Source organism: Ostrinia furnacalis, unplaced genomic scaffold, assembly GCF_004193835.3.
Source record: "Ostrinia furnacalis isolate ACB-3 unplaced genomic scaffold, ASM419383v2 OfSCF1042, whole genome shotgun sequence".
Lineage (NCBI taxonomy): Eukaryota > Metazoa > Arthropoda > Insecta > Lepidoptera > Crambidae > Ostrinia > Ostrinia furnacalis.
This window is the reverse complement of record NW_021131281.1, coordinates 300379-322764: the sequence shown is the minus strand read 5'-3', so window position 1 is coordinate 322764 and position 22386 is coordinate 300379. Positions and strand designations below refer to the sequence as shown.

Genomic DNA, 22386 nt, shown 5'->3' with positions numbered 1-22386 from the left:
ATCAATGTAAGATGCCTTTATATTGATATTATTAAAAGTGTCGCAACTTTAAAAGTTACGAAGACAAACATAATTTAACAAACAAGAAGTCATCCTTTTGAACGTTGAATTTTTTTACTTCTTCAAAAAACTATCAGCTCTTACAGGGTTTCATAAAATTTTGGAAAAACCGTAATCTATCTGTGCTGTCGATCTGTCATTAACAAACCTTTCAAAAAGTAGGCGATTGAAGGATCATTTTGAAGTTAACGAAGTCTTGTGTCAAGGTTTTTATTACACGGGTTGGTAACCCTATCCGTCAAAATCTTGTTTAGACACTCCGTTACACTTTAATTATTGGCAGATGAAATTTCGAGCCGTTAATATCGTAAGCGTAATTACCGGGATAGTTCACTGAAATTATATCGACTTGTAAACAGATATTGGGATGTTACGAGATCAAAGATAAAACGGGTTATGGCATTTCAAGTTATGACGTATTCTATGATCTTCTTCTTATTCGTTACGCTCTTGGCAGAGCGGTCGTGGTCACGTTGAAGCGTTGTTCACATCGGTTGTAGAGGTGGATACAACTCTCCGCACGATCTCCCTCCATCTCTCTCTATTGGCAGACTGTCTGGTGTAGTCACATAAGCCGTCTCCCACTGCTGCTTTCACTTGGTCGGTCCAGCGCATTGGTGACCTGCCACGCGATCGGGTTCCTTCAACGTTTCCCTGGACGACCAGTCGTTCTATGGAGTTGTCATCCCGCCTCGAGACATGTCCCAAGTATTGCAGTATGCGCGACTGTACTACGGTTGATAAACGCTGAGTGACACCGAGCTCCTGGAGTATGGACACATTGGTACGGAACTCTGTCCATGATATCCCGATCATCTTTCTCCAGCACCACATCTATTCTATGATACCTTATTGTAATTGCAAGAGGTGATTTATTACTGATATGAGTATTAGTGATATGATAATCTTATAAGTTAAACAAAGTGTATACTAAAGGTAATTGCAATAAGTTACACTTTGCAATAAAATGTATATTCTATCTGATGTGCTGTCGTCTATACAACCGGTAATAATTTCACGCAAAATCACCTGAATTGAGTTTGACGTTTAAAACAATATCGAGTCAATTATTAATTAATGAACATGAGCATCATTTAATAAAGTAGAGTAGCTCGATACGTTTCCAAAAAAAGTCACGGGTTAAGTGTATCATTTTAAAATCTTTTTATAACAATGTAAATGTTTATAACCAATATTACCATCCAATTCCTAAGTGTGATCATCGTATCCTTCATTTTATTATACTAGTATGAGTAAACAAAATGTGAAATGAAATATTAATGAAGTAGGTAGTAAGCCTTAGTAGTCGGTAAGTACATCTATTACTGTGAACTGTGTAAAAAAATTAGGTTTCCTCAGAAACTACTTACGTAAAAGACTTTTGAAATGATTTCTTACGAAAAGACTAACTTATTTACTTTGAAAAGCTAATTTAAATGATTTTTTAAAACTCCACTATCATATTTCTCATTAACGTAAGCCGTGAAAGCAAGTCTTTCCAACAAAGCGCGCTCCGTGTCACCGAAATTTTACTATCTGTTACAATATTAAAATTTCACAAAGCACTCTCAACTTCATCTCGGGTTTATAGACGCCAAATATATGGGTTATAAACTCACTGACTAGCAAAATTTCATCGTATCATTTAACCCTGTGACGTACAATTTCTACGTAGCTAACACTTTTAGGGACGCGCCGGGGTTGTTATTCGCTATGTTCCAATAAATTATACACGGGGAGTTAATTTTCGAAATATTTTAATTCGTATCTCTTGAGCAATCAAAGCGCTCTCCCGAGGGCTAAATTTTAACTCGATGTAATTAGCCGGCCTTCATTTAAGGACCAAACATTTTGGGGAAGAAAGTTCCCTTGTATTTTTGTAAACTTTTATAAATAAAATTAAGAACTGAGCGACTAAAATAATGGCTTGATATTTTATTGACAGATTAGCTTGTAACAGAATAGATTAACAGAAGCTGGGAGGTGTTTTTTGCGTCTTTCAATTGAATTCTGATTTTTTAAATCGTCTTTGACTCTGTATACTAGTTCGGTTGCTTTGAAAACGATGTCAACATGAAACGAAGTCGAGTTACTATCGAATAAAAAAAAAAACAATATTTCAAAAAGCAATCGAAATCAACATAGTACCAAAATCGTATATCCCTAAAAACTCACCGACAAAATCGATATAACCGACGACGATCCCGATGCGATACCTGAAACAGAACAAGACTTATCATTTGCGCACACGACAATATAGCGTAACGCACACGACAATACAGCGTTACGCGCGCGATACGAGCGGAAAATCGCAAACAAATGTGTATGGGCAAACACGGGACCGGCCATCGACGCGCGTACTGTATTGTCACTATTTTAACGGCTATGTTTTATGAAAGGTTGCGTAAGTTGAAAATACAGGTGCCTTTGTATGAATGGTTATGCACTCATAACAAGGGTTTTGATTACTTGATGAAGAATAAGACTTTTCAAGCTCGTGTGACCTCTTGAATGATTTATTAATAGTGATATTTTTATGTTTTCTACATTTGATGCGAAGTATTATAAACGGACTTAATGTGCTACACCATTATCTGACGAAATGCATAGTTCAATCTGAAATTTTCTAATCATTCATTATCAAACATAGAAACACAAATCTTTAAAAATCTACAACGGCTATACACATCATTACCTACTTTACTTCACAGAAAATTGCGGAAATGATAGGCCTTGGTTCAAACAGGGAAAGTGTAAATAGATGTCAATAAGCAAACACGTCGAGCGAACATCGGCACGAGCGTGTGTTTACACTATTTTATGAAACCGACCGGGACCCAATAAGAAGAAACCTTGAAGTGAGTTGAGTTTGTGTTGAAACAACTGTAATGTTTGCGAGCAGTGATCCGTGTTTGATAATAGTGATTGTGACGTATTTGATGTTACAAGTACCAATATTGGTAAGGAAATTGTTACAGATAATGTTGAGGAAAGGAGGAATACTTATTTTGATTTAGCAGTAGATTTAAATGTGGACAACTAGATTATTGCTTTTAATCTTGCAAGATTCGTTTTTATAGAAAGTATAGAAACCGCCACGTCAGGGTTAACACTGTGAGATTTACACAGTTTTAATGGATCCGATTTTGCAACAAAAATGAATACAGGTTTTCACTTAAAGTATGGATCAAACAAAAATGATTTATTGAATAAAAAAAAAACCTTTTTCTACAAATTGTCATCACTAATCAGCCAGTTATTTATGTAACACAGAGTGACACCTGTATACTAGTCTAATGTGCTGTCGACAATACCAAGAAGTAAATAATAACTTTATACGCTCTTGTAGACTAATATTCACAAGTCACTGAATATGATAAACGCAAAAAAACGTCTCTATGCAGCACACCATAAACAGATCTCCTTTTACGGTCCCATAAGTTATTCCTTATCGCCTCACAATAATACATTCGGATGGAACTTTATTGCCAAATAAACCGTACTGACATGTCATTACACGTTTCATAAAGAATCACATTTTCATAAATAATCATCTTATGGTAATCCTATGCATAGTCACCTACTTACACATTCACTGAATATATCCTACGTCTATAAATTTTTACGAGCGACCGTTTGGTTGAAACGGTTCGTATGGGCATACAAAATTGGAGATTCCTAAACATGAAGGTATTGCTTAAAATAGAACGTGTCGATCTGTATAACAAAAAAGCGGTACAATAGTTATAATATTATTCTTATTCTAAAAATATGGCTTACCTCCTAAAAAGTCAATTCAGGACAGGCGTGAATGTTTGCCAGTTTTGTTTCCAAAATTAGTATTTGTCTAAATATTTTAATTAAAATAATATTTGTGAGTTATTTTATCTGTGTGAGTCTTCAGGCAGCCTATTATAAATAAATAAATTTTACGTATAAGCAAATGAAACAAAACAGTGCAACATCACTTATTCATTCTAAAATCTGATATTGTTTGTTTTAAATTTTCCATTTAACTTTTGTTTGTAATCTGTATTCTATCTACGTTAATATTTACTTTTGTTTTAGTATTAGAGACAATATAAGTCCCGAAACAGGTCAATTGATTTATAAACTAAATAAATAGCAATTTCATTCATCAAATGGCGTTAAATAGCCTATTGAGAATCAATATAGATTTTGATTGGATCAGAATACCTACAATAGGTATCATCAGCCGCGAACTATTGTCCTATTGTAAATGCTCTACTGAGTTCTATCATTAAAAAGTCATGCCTTCGTGGTCGTCAATCATTCAAATCATTAATAACACCAGGTAAGAGAAAGTTATCGCAATATTCTTTACCAATTAACTTTTACGAATTAACAATAGTCATTGTTAAGATTGTAATGCTAAAACTAACAATTCGGAACAGCATCGAGGTCGTCGACATACATATCATTGTCTCATCCCGAAAAACAGGGTCGTCTGAAGATATATTGTGAAAGCCCACCTCTATTATGCTAAACAGTATAACGGTGAGATATTGGTGCGGTCGTGCGGTCATTTCTTTTTGCCAATCTACTTTGGTCTCTAAGGCTTGTATTGTAAAGGTGTGCAGTGATGGCACAGGTCGTCAGATTCGTGATGAGATGACACCGGTTTACGACCGTCGTCACAGCTTCGGATTCCTTCCACTCGGTAACTACCCGTAGATGTTTTTCTGTTGCGGTTTTACTGTCGATAGTTGTAGTGTCATTCCGTGACTCGATTTCGTGTTTACTGCTGATAGTAGGTGTTTCATTGTTTGCACTCACTTTGGGTCTTATCATGTGAAGAGTTTTGCATGTAAGTATGTATGTGGAAAACAAAACAAAAGGCCGGACTATAAAGCCAGTAATCCCGAATTGAAATTGTGCAAAGAGTGTGATATTTGTACACTCTAGATTACTAGAGTCCATCTATACTCCAATGCTCCATTAAAGGTGGATTCGGCCAAACAAGTGTAAATATTAATCTCAGAATAAATTGTCACTTTTGACATATTTCCCATACCGAAACTGTCAATGTGCCAGTTATACCAGGAGTTATTCTCGGATAAAAGTTTGGTCGAATCGGGCCTTATAGGTAAGTAATAACTCAATATGATGTTGTCTTGAGTTCCTAAATCTTGCGCAATTGGTAAAGTGACTCGATAAAACTCTAAAAACACTGTATTACAACACTACATTTCAGTCTTTCTAAACAACGTTCCGTTCCACGCGAATCCAATTCGAGACCACATACATTTCTGGCCCAGCTTCGCCAGCAACATCTGTAACTTAATAACTCCCCGGGAATACCTATCGCCGCAATATCTGTCCAGACGCATAAGCTCGCCTTAATTGTGAAACTCAAACAGCGGAACGACGCAAATTCGAACTTGGAAACAAATAGGTGCCACTAAATTGTGACGTCACATTCCCGGTAGACGGCGTAATTTAGTTTGGGAAATGCTGACCAGCTGACAATATTTGGTAGTAGATGTGGATAGTTTAGTACCATTCTAAGCTAATGTTATTTATGTAGGTAAGAAAGAGGTCACCGTTCCTATCTGATTATGGATTTCACTCCTTCAGCTTGATTGTCACTTTCCATCAGGTGAAATGTAGGCCAAGAGCTTCCTCTTTGTAGATAAAGAACAAATTTGAATTAATTAAGCAAGTCTTAACTTTGATTCTAGACCTTTTGACTGATTATTATTATCTATTTGAAAGTGAAAATTTAAACGCCTTGAAACCTGTTAATTTCGCTTTTTTTCCTTTCAGTATGTAATATCTTATTACACCATATTCCGAATTTTCAAACAACATTTAGAGAGCTGAATAAATTACGAGTTATTTTGCACGAGATATTTGCATACTTGCATAGTGATGCACAACTTTAGCAGCCAATAAGTCGTATCGGTGCAATATCTGTCCAAATACACGGTCGACACGAATCCGAACGGGAACAAATAGGTGCTCCTAAATTCTGACGTCGCATTTCCAGGTGGACGGCGCAATTTAGTTACGGAACTGCAGCCGCCGTCCGGTTGATATTACGAGTCGGCCGACTTGTGTCGTGTCGTATGCGATGGGCGCTTAATACAATTTTTGGGAATTCAATTCCTGGGGGACTTTAGTGTGCTAAGAGTATCGTCCATGTTTAAGCTCCAAGAAGGAAAGTGCTTTTATTTGCAAGAATTATCTGAGACTAGTCTCAAAATGCCTTTGTGTTGATTGTAGTTTGTCTTTAAAAAACGTAAAACGTTTTTTGGAATTTCATTTCCTAAGGGTAATTTGCATGCAAAACAAGTAATAACGTCTGAATTCATACGTCAGTATCTGTGTCATGTGCTACGGCACTTAATACGATGTTTGAAAATTAAGTTCTTAGGGGTCTTTCTCGTGAACAGATACTTGCATACAAGTATCGTCCTTGCTCCACCAGTGTCCAGTAACGAATGTTCACAATGTTATTTATTTCCAACAATTTTGAAATCACGAACTACCTACGAGTCGCTTTGTATCGGTTTCTTGTGAAGGTATACATTACAACAGAGCATAATATTTATACAACAAAGAGTAGCGTAATAATTCACACATTTTGTAAGAGGTCACAAAACTAGTCGTCTCAAATTTAGCTTGGGTTTAAAAGCCACGTTTTAACCTGTACCGTGTGCGACGACACTTAATACGATTTTCCTGAATCGATCTCATTCCTACATTGTTCCATTTTGTTTCTATATCGGTTTTATCGGTTTATATCGATATCGATGAAGTAATACTATTATCTCGACTTCAGGTTGGATTAGATTTCTGTTAGCGGTTTTCTCTAATGCTACCAGATCGTAAAGGTACGAAGTACAAGATTTATAGTCGATTTTTTCTTGTTAATGTGATTGGATAATATTGTTGAACGAATTTTCCGACTTTTAAGTATAAAATGTTTCCATTAAAGTATCCATTAAAATATTAAGTATAAAAAAACAACCCAAGGACTAAAAAAATCTTGTTACTTAAGTGCTTTTTATAAACAAGATTTTCTATGAACTCGTAAGCATGCAAAAATATTATCAATATTGTAGAATACTAAATTCTCTACAAATTTTGTTTAAAAACTTTTTTTATACGGTGAACCGTTTTCGAGATAGAGGGCGGAGAGCGCGCGGTCACTGCATCACTTCAGGTCTACTTAAGCGATTTAGATTTTTCATACAAAAGGATTTTCCCGCTAATTCCTGTGGGAATTTCGGGAATTCCTTGTTGTAACTAAGCTTTGAGTTTACTAAGGTACCTACATGCCAAATTTCAAGCGTCTAACTTCCGTTAAGCGTTTAGATTTTTCATACAAAAGGATTTTTCCGCTAATTCCTGTTCCCGTGGGAATTCCTAAGTATACTATAACCTGCCCAGGTGTATGAAGAATAATGGGGATGTTGCCTGGGTCAAAAAGCAAGAGTTTTAATTAGTCCGTCAGTTAACTTATCAAAAAATACTCTGCTCGTATTTTTCACTTTTTCAAACTTATGAAAATTTAAAGAGATAAAGCGCCCCAAAGTTCATAAGAAGAGGCCCGTGACGTCAACGCTTGCTTAAAAATGCCGCACGTTGTGACGTCGTGCGCAACTTCAACGCACCATAACTATGTAATTATTTGTTAGATTGACAAATAAAATTATACGTGTCCAATATTTTTTGATATTAAACATTACGGACTAAAAAAATTTTTTATTGGAAGTAATTTTCGTGTAAATCGAATCACAAAACATTTACCCGTATTCAAAACCATGCCATTAAGTTTACACCAGTCCTGAACCTTACCAATATCCACCTGCAAAGTATGAACATCATCAGTATTATTAATTTCGCGATAAATTTTTAAGTCATCAGCATACATTTTGAACTGCGAGTTGATACAAGAAGATAGGTCGTTGATGAATAAGACAAAGAACAAAGGTCCTAAGTGGGAGCCTTGAGGTACCCCTGAAGGCACCAGTTGTGCTACTGAAGTATGTCCATACAAGTTGACAATCTGAGAGCGATTTTTGAGATAAGACTCACACCATCTGAGCAGCGATCCGTGAATACCAACGCCTTCCAGTTTCAGCAGCAGCATATCATGGTCAACTAGATCGAAGGCTTTTCGGAAATCAGCGTAAAAAGCATGAACTTCTCCCTGCTTGTCCAAAGTGTCACATATATCGCTAACATAACTTACCAAGTTCGAGACTGTTGATTTTTTTGGCAGAAAGCCATGCTGATAATAAAACAAACGAACCATAAAATAATATTTGCTTCTTACGTTTTAGAACTAGTTTTATTCAAGTAGGTATATCAAAGTAATTGGAATATAAAATGAATAGAACATTCTGTTGGCGTGGTCTCATTTAAAAATGATTAATTAATGAAGCATTTTCTCATGGTTGACTTCTAGATATTTATTTATTTATCTGTATTTTTCTCTCTGATACAATTAACGTTAAGACAGCAATTAATACAGCGCTTCAATATTACATTAATTAATATGCAAGCACGTTTTCATGATTTTCCCACGTCATGATACTTTTCCAAACACGTAATTTTTACGCACGGACATTTTCCGTGAATTCGTTGTCTGTGATACGTGACGTTTCGTGTTGATAATGACGTGATCATATTATTATTAAAGATTTTTAAGCTCAAAAGCTTGTGTGTTACAGCAATGAGTATATTTAAATTGATATTCCTAGCAGTTTAATTATTACTTACTAGCTTTCCGCCCGCGGCTTCGCCCGCATGGAATTTTGTCTGTCACAGAAAAACTTTATCGCGCGCGTCCCTGTTTCAAAAACCGGGATAAAAACTATCCTATGTTCTTTCTCGGGACTCAAACTATCTCTATGCCAAATTTCATCAAAATCGGTTGCGAGGTTTAAGCGGGAAAGCGTAACAGACAGACAGACAGACAGACAGACAGACAGAGTTACTTTCGCATTTATAATATTAGTTGGGATAGTTGGGATAGTTGGGATAAGTGGGACAAATTAACGCAGTCGGATTATCTACATTTGCATTTTTTCCCATCTTTAAGAATAGCATATTCTCACACAAGACACAAACACAACGAATACGACATAATAAAAAACATTATTTAATAATTATCTTACTTAATCGATGTTCCATGTCGTGATCCGTGTTATAGAATTTTAATTATTTTACTTTCATTAGCGCTAACACTGTTATGTCATTCGATATACGTACTAGTGATAGGTTGAGCGGAACGAGTGATTCGATAAACTACTTTATGATAATGGTACGTGAAACAAAAATCATTCGAATAAATATTTATCCATGTGAATGCATATTTTAATCATTCACATTTAGCATTGGGATTATGGCGTAAAGATCATTTAGCCAATAAAATTATTAAAAGAATATAAAAACTACATTTTTCAAGAAATATTGACTCCACATGTTTTACGGAAGGTGTTGAAACGCGTACCTATGTATTTCGATTGATAATCATCCGAAATAATGTACCTAACATACTCGTAAATATAATGAATTTAGTTCCGTATTAGGTACCTACAAAGGAACGCTCAAAACTCGATGCAATCTCAATAACAAATTCTATCCTATGGTAATCTAAATATTCAACAAACACTTACAATCAGAAAATACTCAATCTATGCTTGAGATTGAAACGCGCTTCGTTATAAGTTATCACGGATTATACAATTTTAGAACCAAAATCAAATGCTGATTCAAAAAGTGCGATTCAAATTCTATTACATCGAATTATAAACTTGTATCCCATCACTAATCAGCACGCTGTATAAACATTCACGCGAGTGTGCTCCCACGCTTCTGTGGTTAAGTAACCACGTCACTGTTCAATTGTTCCGATGCACAGCCCGCAAATAGAACTGCATTAAAAAGATTGAATACTTTGACACCTGTTTTTGTGTCGGTTGCGCCAATTACCAATTGAGTCAACATTGCATTGTTGTAAGGCTAATTGATTGTTGAATACATAATGTTTTGAATCAATTGGAATTGAGGAATAAGATGTGAGTTTGGAATTTTTGATTAAATGCCAAGGAGAATAAAGAAAATTCTGTTTCGTAAATGTAATAGTAATTCACAGCTCTGTTTGTTCAAGTTTAGTGTACGAGAGTAAAATACTCGATATTTATTTTTGCTTTCAGGATAATGATAGATTTAACTTGAATCAACCAGTTTATTTGAAACAGAAATGATATTCCATACATCGTCGTACCATTCTCACCGGTACCTGGTCAATGGAAGAACCTTTCATTAACCGAGGAGTGGGCGTTTACGGCAAATGAGAAATCCATAAGTACGCTGAAATGATGTGTAGAACTCTACTACCGGCTGCTCTACTTTTTTTATAAACCTCCGCCCCCAGTCTAGTTGTAAGACCACCTACCTCAGACCCAGAGGTCCTGATTCCCAATGGGGGCAACTTTTTCCAGTTTGGTATGGCCTTACTTATTCTAAGTCTGTCTTGTTGTGTTCGGGCAGTTAAAGATTAAAATAGCCTGTTCCTTTGTGGCTGAGGATTCCGGATGAAGCTCGCTTCCACCTTCGGTCTGACTTCACTTACCATCAGGTGAGCTGCAAGCTAAAAGCTTCCTCATTGTGGATAAAAAGTGAGTAATACGGATACCTAATTATATTCATCCCTTTATGAAAATATCATGGCCGCTCTTCATAAGGATTAATGGGTCTCGAAAGGTGCATTTATCATCCCATTAAGGCTTCAAGCACTTTTGTCAAGTAAATGGAATGTCATCCGCAGTGTGTCGTTATTGTCCGGACTTAGTACGAGTAGGTCAAGGAGCTTGGCCACCGGTCTAATACGCCAGCATATAGGGATATTAGAAGTGTAGATGGAGATTAACTCGATATTTCGACAATATTAAAGGTTAATTTACTGTAGAAAATGAGACGGGAAATGAGACAAAAGATTTGTAAGCTTAGCGCTCTTTCCCACTGAGACATTCCGTTTCTTGCAGGGACTGTTTTTTTGCCGGATCATTAGAAGTATACTTACGTGTTTTAATATAATGAATTTTCACACAAATATCCGGTAAGCAGTGTCCCTCAAAAAACCGACTTGTTCGAATTTTGAATTCGAATTTCATATAAGTAGGTACACACCACGACAGTCCAGTTTGCGGGATCCTACATTATTGGATCCCGCAAAACTTAATTGCCATGGGTAAGGGTCCTTAATGTAACGAAGAACTTCCTACTATCATTGTTAAGTTATCTTATAATGAATGTAGAAGTGTCTATCTATTTGTTTTGTATAAAACCGTGAGATCGAACAATAAATAATATGTTTATGTAGAAAAAAAAAGTTTTGAGATACCATCGATCAAGAGTCAAGACTTCAAGTAAACAAGAATAGACTAGCTAGAAGATAAACAGGATGACTTTCCATAATCGTCTGAATTCCCTAAAGTGGCGCACAATAGCTAGAATAATACAAATATGAGATGAGGTAGGTACGAGTAGAACCTGTGTAGGTGTACTAGTAAGTACTTACAACATATCAAAGTCCATGATAAAAGGAAACTACACAAAGAATCTTATTTTAGCCGTATCTTGCCCTAGGCAGGGAAAAGGTGTGATGTAGGCTTAGGGTCACTTGATTGAATTGGAAACATAAGCTTTACCTATGTGTGGGTGTATCTAATATTCCGATAAAGAATATTGATGGGTCCCTAAAATAAACATGGGACCTGATCCAAGTTCTCCAAGCGCTAAGAATTTTGAAATAAATAATGACTAAGGATTGTGACTGCTGATGACAAGCCTTCATCAGTTTCAGCTGCCGTGGAAGGATATGTTTGGTAAGTATAAGTATTCCTATGTCACTCCTGCAGCAATTTTCACTTTGACTGTAATACTACTACGATTACAAGTATTATCTACTAGTTGCCCCAGCGAACCTATGTTCATCACAAATAGCATTATAATAAATAAATAATAACTAAAGATTTTTCAAATCGGTCCAGTAGTTTCGGAGCTTATTCAATACAAACAAACATTCAAAACTTTTCTCTTTATACGAGCAAGTGTTGAATTAAAATAAATGAAGCAGAGTTGAGAGTTCAATACTGTTACGATCACGTTTTTAAGAGTCAAATTGATGTGTATTATCTGAATCTAAACTCGGAAGTATCTAAGTTCAATGTTTCGGCCTCGTACGCTAACATCGTAAAGTGCTACAATTAGTTTGAAAGTAAAGCAATAAATACAGCTCTTGTTGAATCTAACGATATTACATTTGACGGCTCGTGATGGAATTGGCCTTTGACGATCGTGAACTGTGTATATTAGTGATGTTATTGAAAATATGATATAATTGGAACATACCGTTTATTTGAGTGAATTAGTATTTGGTTACCTAAATTAATTTGGTTACAAAAACGAAACCTTTTTAACCGGCTTCAAAAGGACGAGGTTTTCAATTCGGTTGGTATTATTTTTTATTAACAGGTCTTGGTGGTATGGATTTAAATTTAAACTGATCCTATTACGGTGAATACAAAAGTTGCTTTACATAGATTTAACCAAATTAATGACGGATTTCTTTCATGGTAGGCAAAAGTCTTAATCATGACTAGACAACTTCCTGAAAATGTACAACTGTTTTTAAAATAGCTCAGTGAGCTATACTACACTCGACATCAAATAAATCGCACCTCCCGCGACAAGCATTTTCAAACGTATGCTTCCCCACTTCGCACCAATATTGGCACCATTTAAAAGCCTAGTTCTAACCTTCATTTCATTAAAGGGAAGGTTTTTACCCCAAAAATATGTCTTTAGAAGGATCCAGAGTCACTTCTTCAAAAAATAGGTAGTTACGCTAGAGCCAACTTTTATGACTATAAAACTGTTAAGTTGGGATTAATCGCTATCCATCTGTTAAAGAGGACACGTGAGATCATTATTTGGTTTTATAACCATAAAAATTGGTCTAATTGATCCCATAGGTGGGCCCAAAGTCAGGTATTTTTTCAAGTCACATTTATGGTATATGTTAATCATTTATTAAGAAATCAAATGTGTTTTTCTTTAAGGATATTTATTGGGCTTTCAAATAACACCAATATTGTTGGGGCACCATGATTGTGTCAGAAGAAAATCGTTAAAGTTCGCGTCGCGGAAGGTGCGGTTTATTTGATGTTGAGTATATTTAATATGTGGTAATACAGTAAATCTTTAGTTACAAAGCTGCCTGAAGCTGTGCAAAATACATTTCTTATTTACGTATCCGTGCCAGATTCGCACCGAATCTGTTACGAAAAGTAATCACCGAACAAATAAAACGTGAACACTACGCAAACCGCGAAATCTTCCGACACTTATGAGTTCGAAACTAGCAAGTTACGTACATATTTGAGGGCGAACTTGCCAACAAACCGCGTGCTCCACTCAATATTGCTGTGCAAACTTACCGGGAGAGCGCTTTGGGAATAACTGTATGAATTTATAACTAAGGGTTAATGTGTGGTTATTTTTGTTAATGTACTCGTACGGCCAGCATAGAAATCCTTTTAATAAGGACACGGATTGAAGTGAAAATTGTGTGTACATTCGTGTTAATGTTTTATAGAGGTGTGTGAGGTATGCTCAGGAATTAATATTTTCAGGAAAAATTAAAAGTATATTTTTTACCCGACTGTTTTTTTTAGCCAGGAAAATGCTAAAAGAAAATCAGCTTTTGTAACCTTTAACATTGATCATTCTTTTTAGCACATTACGCGAACAGTAGTGATGACCTAAATACCTATGTCCATTATTGTAAAATGAATTTTTTGTGACCTACTCTTACTGCAGGAATCTAGTTCTTTTCATATAAGCTTGTATTTATTGTATGTAAAAGGGCATGTTGCGCACTAACAAAGACGTACGACTCAACGTTTAAATATGTATGACACGATTACACGAAGGCTTTTTTTTCATTTGACAGTAATGACATCACTACTAGTACAGCCTGACATGTAGTCGTAATAAACAATTACCTATGCAACTTTATGTTACGTTGCACTCATTTGACATTCAAGTTTGGTTCCGCTTAATGCTTGTACAGTCTGAAGCAATATTTGTTATCACTTTTACACCCGTATTCACAAACATTAATATGAGGTCTCACAGTGCGCGTGGACGCACAGGGTGACGCACGAACCAACCACAGAGCTCTAATCAACGATGTGCGTTCGATTTGCTGCTTCACTAAGCAAGCATCGTTTGTTAATACGGGCGTTAGTACCTATCCCGATAAAAAGTGCTTGAAAGCACATCAGACCTATTATAATATTTCGTTGCAAAATTTAATACTTAGCACGTGTTAAAACGGTAAAAGAAGTAAATAAAAGATTCTCCTAAACAGCATCATACCAAGCCTTCATCGGACTTTCTTTTTTATAAATCTCTCTTTTGATTAGAGAGTCGGGTCCTTTCAAATTTTGAATAGGAAATTCAGGAAAAATTGGAAATTGGGAATTAATTTTTATTTGTAAACAAATCAAGTCCTTTCCTGCGTGTGACATTTCTTACGACAACTGTACATTATTTAAATACGATTTGCTTTTTTTTGTATAAAGAAATCCGAATCATTGAATAATTGCAGCTTAAGTACGTTAAATCAGTTTACGAATATTCATTCAGACCATCTTTAGTCAGGATTATGCAAAAACACCTGTATTTATTGAGGCTATGTGTAGTACCTGTCGCGTTCTCAAAACTGCCAACATTGTAAATTGCTGTATTTTTAGATAACAATTGCATTAAATTTTATATTATGGTCTCAATTAGTATTATCGTGATAAAATTGTTTGCATTACACACATAATTACACATTTAAATGCACAAATTTTCATAACTAAATAATATCATTTTCATAAATACTCTGTCTGTTTGTTACCTTTTCAGGTCTAAATTAATCAGAAAATAGCGGCCAATTTAGCATAGTATTTTGGGGCTAGTTTTTGATGAAATAGACAGACGCGACCTTAACCAGATCGTCGGTCCTAGTGAAGGGCCTGCCCATACTACGTCTTCCGGTTCGTGGTCGCCACTCGAGAACTTTTCTGCCCCAGCGGCCCAGCAGTGGTTTGTCCAGCAGTGGACGTCATTTGACTGAAACGATCTTTTTTAATGATGCGGAATAATAACTTCACTAATAATGCGGTAAATTGTTACTCGTTTAAGACGTTGGAATAATCTTGATTGTAGGTCATCTAGTGAGCGTCACTCATTTTTATTCGAAAATGTTAATTAAGATGATGTTGCTACATAAATTTGAACTATGTTGACATAGGCCGTGTCTAATGACCGTAATGAACTTTAAATATGTAATTTAAACTCTGACCTTCTTATACATTCCATCTATCTGAATATTAAAGTAATTAATTTTAATAAATAATGAATTATTCGTTCGTTTCAGCCAAATGACGTCCACTGCTGGAGAAAGGCCTCTCTCAAGGATTTCCATCACGACTGGTTCTGCGCTGCCCGCATCCAGGTATTTCCCGCGACCTTCACCAGATCGTCTGTCCACCTAGATAATTAATTTATATTAATTTATAATTAATAGAAAAAAATAGTTCAAAGTTTTATGCATGAAAACGTAGCACACAATACTATGTCTTTTAGCAATTACTTGCCGTTTAGCGTAGTGATATTAAACTACTACGTCAGAGGTCGTGGGATCGAACCCCGCGCAAAATAAAGAAATACTTGTGTGCATGAATCTTATTTGTGTGTATTGATTGGCCTGCGAGTTTGATAAGTAGGACGAATATAGAAAAAAGGGTCTCAACGCGACATTTTTTATATGAGTTACATATTAGTACTCACGGCTTGAGACCCGTGATTTTCTATTTCAGTTGTAATGGAACGCGAAAGTTTAAAATCTTGTAGGAAGAGTATTCTACGTATTTGCAAAAAACGTGTTTTTTATTAACGAAACATAATACCTACTACTAAATCAAAGTGAAGTAGTGCAGCATGTATCAAAGTGGTAGTTAATACAAACAGCTGTGACAGTCCAAACAGGCACACCTGCTTAGATCTTGGCAGCAATAAGGCATACAATAGGCTAGGGCTACACTGTAGGTACACTCTTCTTCACTATATTTCATCTTCACTATATTTATATCAGACACTAGTTTTTGCCCGCGGCTTCACCCGCGTGAAATTTAGTTTGTCACAGATCGTCATAAATTATAGCCTATAAGTTATTCTAGGTTATAAACAATAATACTGTAAAGTTTCATCAAAATCCGTTCAGTAGTTTTTGCGTGAAAGAGTTTCGCATTTATAATATTAGCAAGAGTAGAGGCGTAACTTTTTTACTTTTATCAGTCTAGAATCCCAACTAATATTATAAATGCGAAAGTAACTCTGTCTGTCTGTCTGTCTGTCTGTTACGCTTTCCCGCTTAAACCTCGCAACCGATTTTGATGAAATTTGGCATAGAGATAGTTTGATTCCCGGGAAAGAACATAGGATAGTTTTTATCCCGGTTTTTGAAACAGGGACGCGCGCGATAAAGTTTTTCTGTGACAGACAAAATTCCACGCGGGCGAAGCCGCGGGCGGAAAGCTAGTTAATAATAAATCTACGCGCCTACGTTCTAATAATACACGTTCTCGTACGCTGTGTTATATTCATACAATCATTAAATGATTATCAAATAGTTCTGGTTATGAATTATATTTTTCGAGTATGTAGATTTTCATGATTCTGCCTAAATATATCGTTGAAGATTACTCGAACGGGTCAAGAATCGATTCGAATGGCTCAAGGTGTTTAATTGGATTCTCGATATCGACGAGTCAAACATTTTTATTTTAGGATTATGTACTTTAAGATGATAAAATTTATTTTTCACTACCTAGGGTCCCGATAGCAGGAAAAATGTTCAGCTGCAACGCAACTGGACGACCGTTTGTTTAGTAAGACAGTTAATTGTAACGTAAACGGAGCGTTACTGCGCCTTTGCGTAAAAGCTGACAGAAAGCAACTTCAAATGACCTAAGACCACAACTGCTGAATTCGAATGCCAATAATATTAGTACCAAAAAATTGGCGAAGAAACAGCCATTGTCTAAGTTATGGCCAGTGTATCCCCGTCCTTACAGATTACATAATTTAGCGGTTAATTCCCAGCCCATCGATAACGCCCCGTATATTCCTTACCGTTGGCATAATTATGCCATATTCGACGCGGACGCGTTGGTAGCCCGCCAACCGCCTCCAGGGACTGGCATACTGGCACTCTGTTCGGTTAAAATTTATCGACGAACAACGCTTTGTTTGTGAACGCTCACAATATCGTGTTTTATTTACGACGAATCGTATTAAACAAATGGCAAAGGGCAGTGTCAGCACGTGAAATTTTTCACTATTATTTCCAAAGTTAATATTAATTTATAGCCAACTCCACCCAGCACGTGTCGCGATACTACTGGTTTCTATCCATTTCTATGTAACGCCATCCGTTGCTAGCGACACGTCTCTGATTAGCGAGTGATTGGGTTTAAACCTGTGCCTTTAGAAGATGCCTTACACGTGTTGACCTTGTGTATAATATTATAGAATATCTGATAGTTCCAAAATAATGCAAATGTCATCTCTATCGACTATATAACGCTTACGGAATGATCCACAGTCACAGTCGCAAGTTGATCTTACCTCTGACACAATGGTGAGTGGACCGTGAGCTAGTTGTGATTTTTTAGCGATATCGTCCGCAAAAATATACAATATCTGGCAATTTCGAAAACTAATTGGACCAACTAACATTGTCACCAAATGGTGTAAGTTGGAAGTGAACGATCTTTGATTGCAAAGTGAAATAAAACTTAATTTGACCAAGACTAGACTTTTGTAATTATCTAATTTAACCGATTGCCAAATTATAATATGTACCTATAAGCGCCGATTAAAGTGAGCCTATTGAAGCAATTCACTTAATTATTAATTTTTTGCTGCAACTCGAAAAAACTTTCGTGTTAAATGTTAAACAGGATTATTATTGCATGTAAAAATCACTTGGAATTTTCATAAATTGCATATTCACGCCAAAGCAATGTACGGCTTCACCTTCGACGCTACATGGCAGCCTTTCTTGTACATCATAGTTAAATAGTTCGTAATACCCGAAGTGCAAAAAGTTGACAACACAACCTTATTCCAATTGTAACACAGACGTGTTGCGAACTTTTTGACTACTTTGGGTGTCATGAACTATTTGGCGCTGACTTTACAAGGCTGCTACTACACCTTGAAGAATCCATTAAAAATCGTCCATCAAAACTTGACCCATCATCCCATCCTGCTCATCCAAACGATTCTAACGAGCTGGTGATCTCCCCGCAGAAATCCTTCGTAGCCGTCCTCGCCCTCGTGGCTCTCGCCGCCGCCGATGTGGCGCACCTGCAACGCGGCGCCGACGCCGACGCCCAGATCGTCAAGCAGGAGGCCGACGTCGGCCCTGAGAGTTTCCAATACAGCTACCAGACCAGCAACGGCATCGCCGGTCAGGAGAGCGGAGCCCTGAAGAACGTTGGCAGCGTAAGTTGATCTTTTTTTAACACAACGAAGAGGCTCTAGGCCAGCATGTCACTTGATGGGGAGTAAAGGTGGAATTGAAATCCTCCACAGTCCACAGAGGAACTGGCTATCATAACTCTAACTGCAATGCTAATAAATTGTTTTTATCTTCTCGGGATTCCGAGTCACGTCCCAATCCCATTATAAACTGTTTATGTATATTTTTATCAAAATTAAAACTGACTATATAGAAAAGTAGAGAATAATTGCGTTATTTAAAGTTCAAGATTGATTATATTTGTAAAACTAACACATCCATAAGATGATTCATATTGTTGGAGTCGGTACCAGGCTTACCTGCCATTTTTATCCACAATGAGGTAGATCTTGATCTACATCTCATTTGATTGAAAGTGATGATCAAGCCGAAGATGTCATGTCAAACGTATTTGTTGTAATCACAGTCGCCGAGCAAAACTAAAAGTCAATAGGTCAAGTGCCAGGCGATTTTTCAGGTTTTCTAATATATTACCATTATATTAACTATTGCTGAATTGTTTTTCTAGGAAGCCGAGGCTATCTCCGTCCAGGGATCCAACCAGTACACCGCCCCCGGTGGTGAGGTTATTTCTCTGACCTACACCGCTGACGAGAACGGCTACCAGCCCCAGGTAAGTGTTTCGTCTTTATTTTTACAATCTCATTGAATCAACATGTCTCTGATGAGCAAGAGGTTCAGAATGTAAAAGGACATCATAGTTCAATTAGTATCGGAGGGAATCAATGTCATATTACACGACAGAATTAAAGCCGTAGAAAATAAGACTTTTCATTCAATGGTTTACCTACTTGATCAAATAATTATTTTTGACCAAAAGCACAATATTACGCTTACCGAAGCCAAAAGTCCAAAAGAAGCTACTTAGCCACAGTTTAATTAGCATAATGATTAACAAATTCTTCTGATTAAATTAGTTAACACGCAAATGGCATCACAACCTTGAAAGTAGCAATTTACAAGTTAACATTAGAACATAATCTTGATTTAATAGGACGAGTATTTTAATGAAGTTCAAGATCAATGAGATTTGGTTAATAAAGGGACCACTCGAACTTGTGTAATATTTTAAAATTAACATTATATTCAAATCAATTAATTAGGTATTTATTATGCCTATAGTAGATATTTGTTGATTTGGTGTTTAATTTAATAATAATAACATTGGGCCAAATAAATGGGCCAAGTCGTTGGAAGACTCCATTTCAGTCAGTTTTGCACCAAATCAGACATTTATACCAACTTAAATAATTTTATTGTTGCATACGTTAGCCCTTCCTACCCTACTATTCTTCGTCACTAGAGATGGGTAGTGGGTAAAAACCCATTTCACCCGATTGGGTTTAAACTGGGTGATTTGGGTAAAAACCCGGTTTTTACCCATTATCACCCATTCTGGTGGGTGAAAACAAAAATAGCGTTTTTTTAAAGTGAGAAGTGATATTTGTTGCTAAGGGGGCGTTCTAGTGTTACGTAATGCAATCTGGGGGGAGAGGAGGTCTTGAAAAACGTTACAATGCNATATTACCATTATAATTATAATATTAACTATTGCTAAATTGTTTTTCTAGGAAGCCGAGGCTATCTCCGTCCAGGGATCCAACCAGTACACCGCCCCCGGTGGTGAGGTTATTTCTCTGACCTACACCGCTGACGAGAACGGCTACCAGCCCCAGGTAAGTGTTTCGTCTTTATTTTTACAAAAGCACAATATTACGCTTACCGAAGCCAAAAGTCCAAAAGAAGCTACTTAGCCACAGTTTAATTAGCATAATGATTAACAAATTCTTCTGATTAAATTAGTTAACACGCAAATGGCATCACAACCTTGAAAGTAGCAATTTACAAGTTAACATTGAAACATAATCTTGATTTAATAGGACGAGTATTTAAATGAAGTTCAAGATCAATGAGATTTGGTTAATAAAGGGACCACTCGAACTTGTGTAATATTTATATTCCGCTCGATTAATTAGGTATTTATTATGCCTATATTAGATATTTGTAGATTTGGTGTTTAATTTATTAATAAAAACATTAGGCAAAAAAATGGGCCAAGGAATAATCCACTCCGGTCTGTTTTAACTTACATAATTTTATTGTTGCATACGTTAGCCCTTCCTACCCATTCTTTGTCACTCACTTTATAAAATGTGTTATTTTGTTTTATAATTTCCTAGCGATTAGAGTCGCTTCTCAAACTTTTAAATTTCGACGGGTTCACTACTAAGAGCAGTCGTCCGGCAAGCGACAGATTCCCGCATAGCCCCAATTCGACCAAACTTTTATCCAAGAATATCTCCTGGTATAACTGGCACATAGACAGTTTCAGTATGGGAAATATGTCAAAACTGACGATTTATTCTGAGATTAATCTTGCTCTTGTTTGGTCGAATCCTTAGGCAGTTCGATTTTTTCAAATTGTTTATTTACAATGTGTTCTTTTGTTCCAGGGTGCTCACCTCCCCACTCCCCCCGCGCCCGAAGCCATCCCCGAATACATTGTCAGGTCCATCAAATACAACGCTGAGCACGCCGCGCGCGAGGCGAGCCCACAAAGCGCTTACAAGGCAAGGTTCTAAACCTTCAACTAGTCGATAATTAACTACTTCATGAAATATCACTGCCTATGATGTCACCTCTAGTCTAAGCTTGTAAATGAATTAAAATACACTTAATTGTATGTTTTAGTAATTTTATTTGCCCAATCCTAAGTCTTTATTCAACTCTCAAAATGAAACAAATAATGCATTCTAAAAGAAACCGTCAGTACAAGTTTCGGGGTAATGTCGTGAGATGCAATTAAATAAGCGTACTTACTAGCCTTTCAACTCTAGAGCTCTAATTGTCTGTGAGCTAAATTTTAATAAATTAAAACCGACTTTAAATAATTCACTTAAAAGTACAAATGTAACACAGTTATTAATTGGAACAAATGTCAGTCACAGGCAAGATCTAGTTCCCAATATAAATAACTAGCTAACCCAGACAATGGTGAAATAATTTTAAAGTCGCCCAGTAGTTTCAAAACCTATTCAATACAAACAAACAATAAAATCTTTCCTTTTTATAATATTAGTGTAGATGAATATGTATGTTATAAGTAGCACATACATATATACTACTTAAAGTTTAGAATAGAATACTCATGTTAAATAAGATCCATTTGTCACTCCTATAGCACAGCAATGGCCGTTTTTGCGTGCGCCGTATAAACATAGTCTCCAGTAGTCCCCTATTCAGGTCAAAGCAATAACTTTGTGGATCTCCGCCATTCGCTGCTGGTATTGCAAGGGTGACAGGTCAATGGGAGAGTCGGATCAGGTACCGGGTAAAGACGCGTGCTGAAGGAATTGTTTAGGTCAGATAAGAAATGACATATTATAAGAAAAATTCTACAAATTTCATCAATTTAGTCAATACAAGTTCCAGTAAACATTTGAGAAAAAAAAACTAAAAATTAGGGAATTTGTTTTTTTTTTAATATTTTGTAGAAACACATTTATTTAGATTTTTTGACTAAATAAAAAAACAATTCATTCAAAAATGAAAAATGTTTGTTAAACATAAAGAGAATAATCGTAGATAAAATCATTTAAGTTTCCAATTTCCGAGCTAAATGAAACAAGTTTCAATAACATCAAAACTACAAAGATTAAACATCAGAAGCTCATTATCTTTTAACA

At 36.2% G+C, this 22386-nt stretch overlaps 2 protein-coding genes across 6 annotated transcripts in view; one reads left to right on the top strand and one right to left on the bottom strand.

The window, feature by feature from the left end:
* The window catches only part of Pgant9 (polypeptide N-acetylgalactosaminyltransferase 9), a 214079-nt gene that overhangs the window by 87656 nt on the left and 104037 nt on the right, over window positions 1-22386 (bottom strand). For 3 of the 5 annotated variants that reach the window (XM_028301998.1, XM_028301995.1, XM_028302000.1), the window contains exon 2: window positions 2236-2276. The exons of the other annotated variants lie outside the window; for them this stretch is intronic. The gene's annotated coding sequence lies outside the window, so the exon portion shown is untranslated. The remainder of the gene's footprint in view (window positions 1-2235; window positions 2277-22386) is intronic. 5 annotated transcript variants of the gene reach the window in all.
* LOC114350987 (cuticle protein CP14.6-like) lies at window positions 17702-21383 on the top strand. The gene is made up of 4 exons (XM_028302001.1): window positions 17702-17794; window positions 18469-18663; window positions 19209-19313; window positions 21154-21383. The coding sequence occupies exons 1-4, from the start codon at window positions 17792-17794 to the stop codon at window positions 21280-21282; spliced, it is 432 nt and encodes a 143-aa protein (XP_028157802.1). The 5' UTR covers window positions 17702-17791; the 3' UTR covers window positions 21283-21383.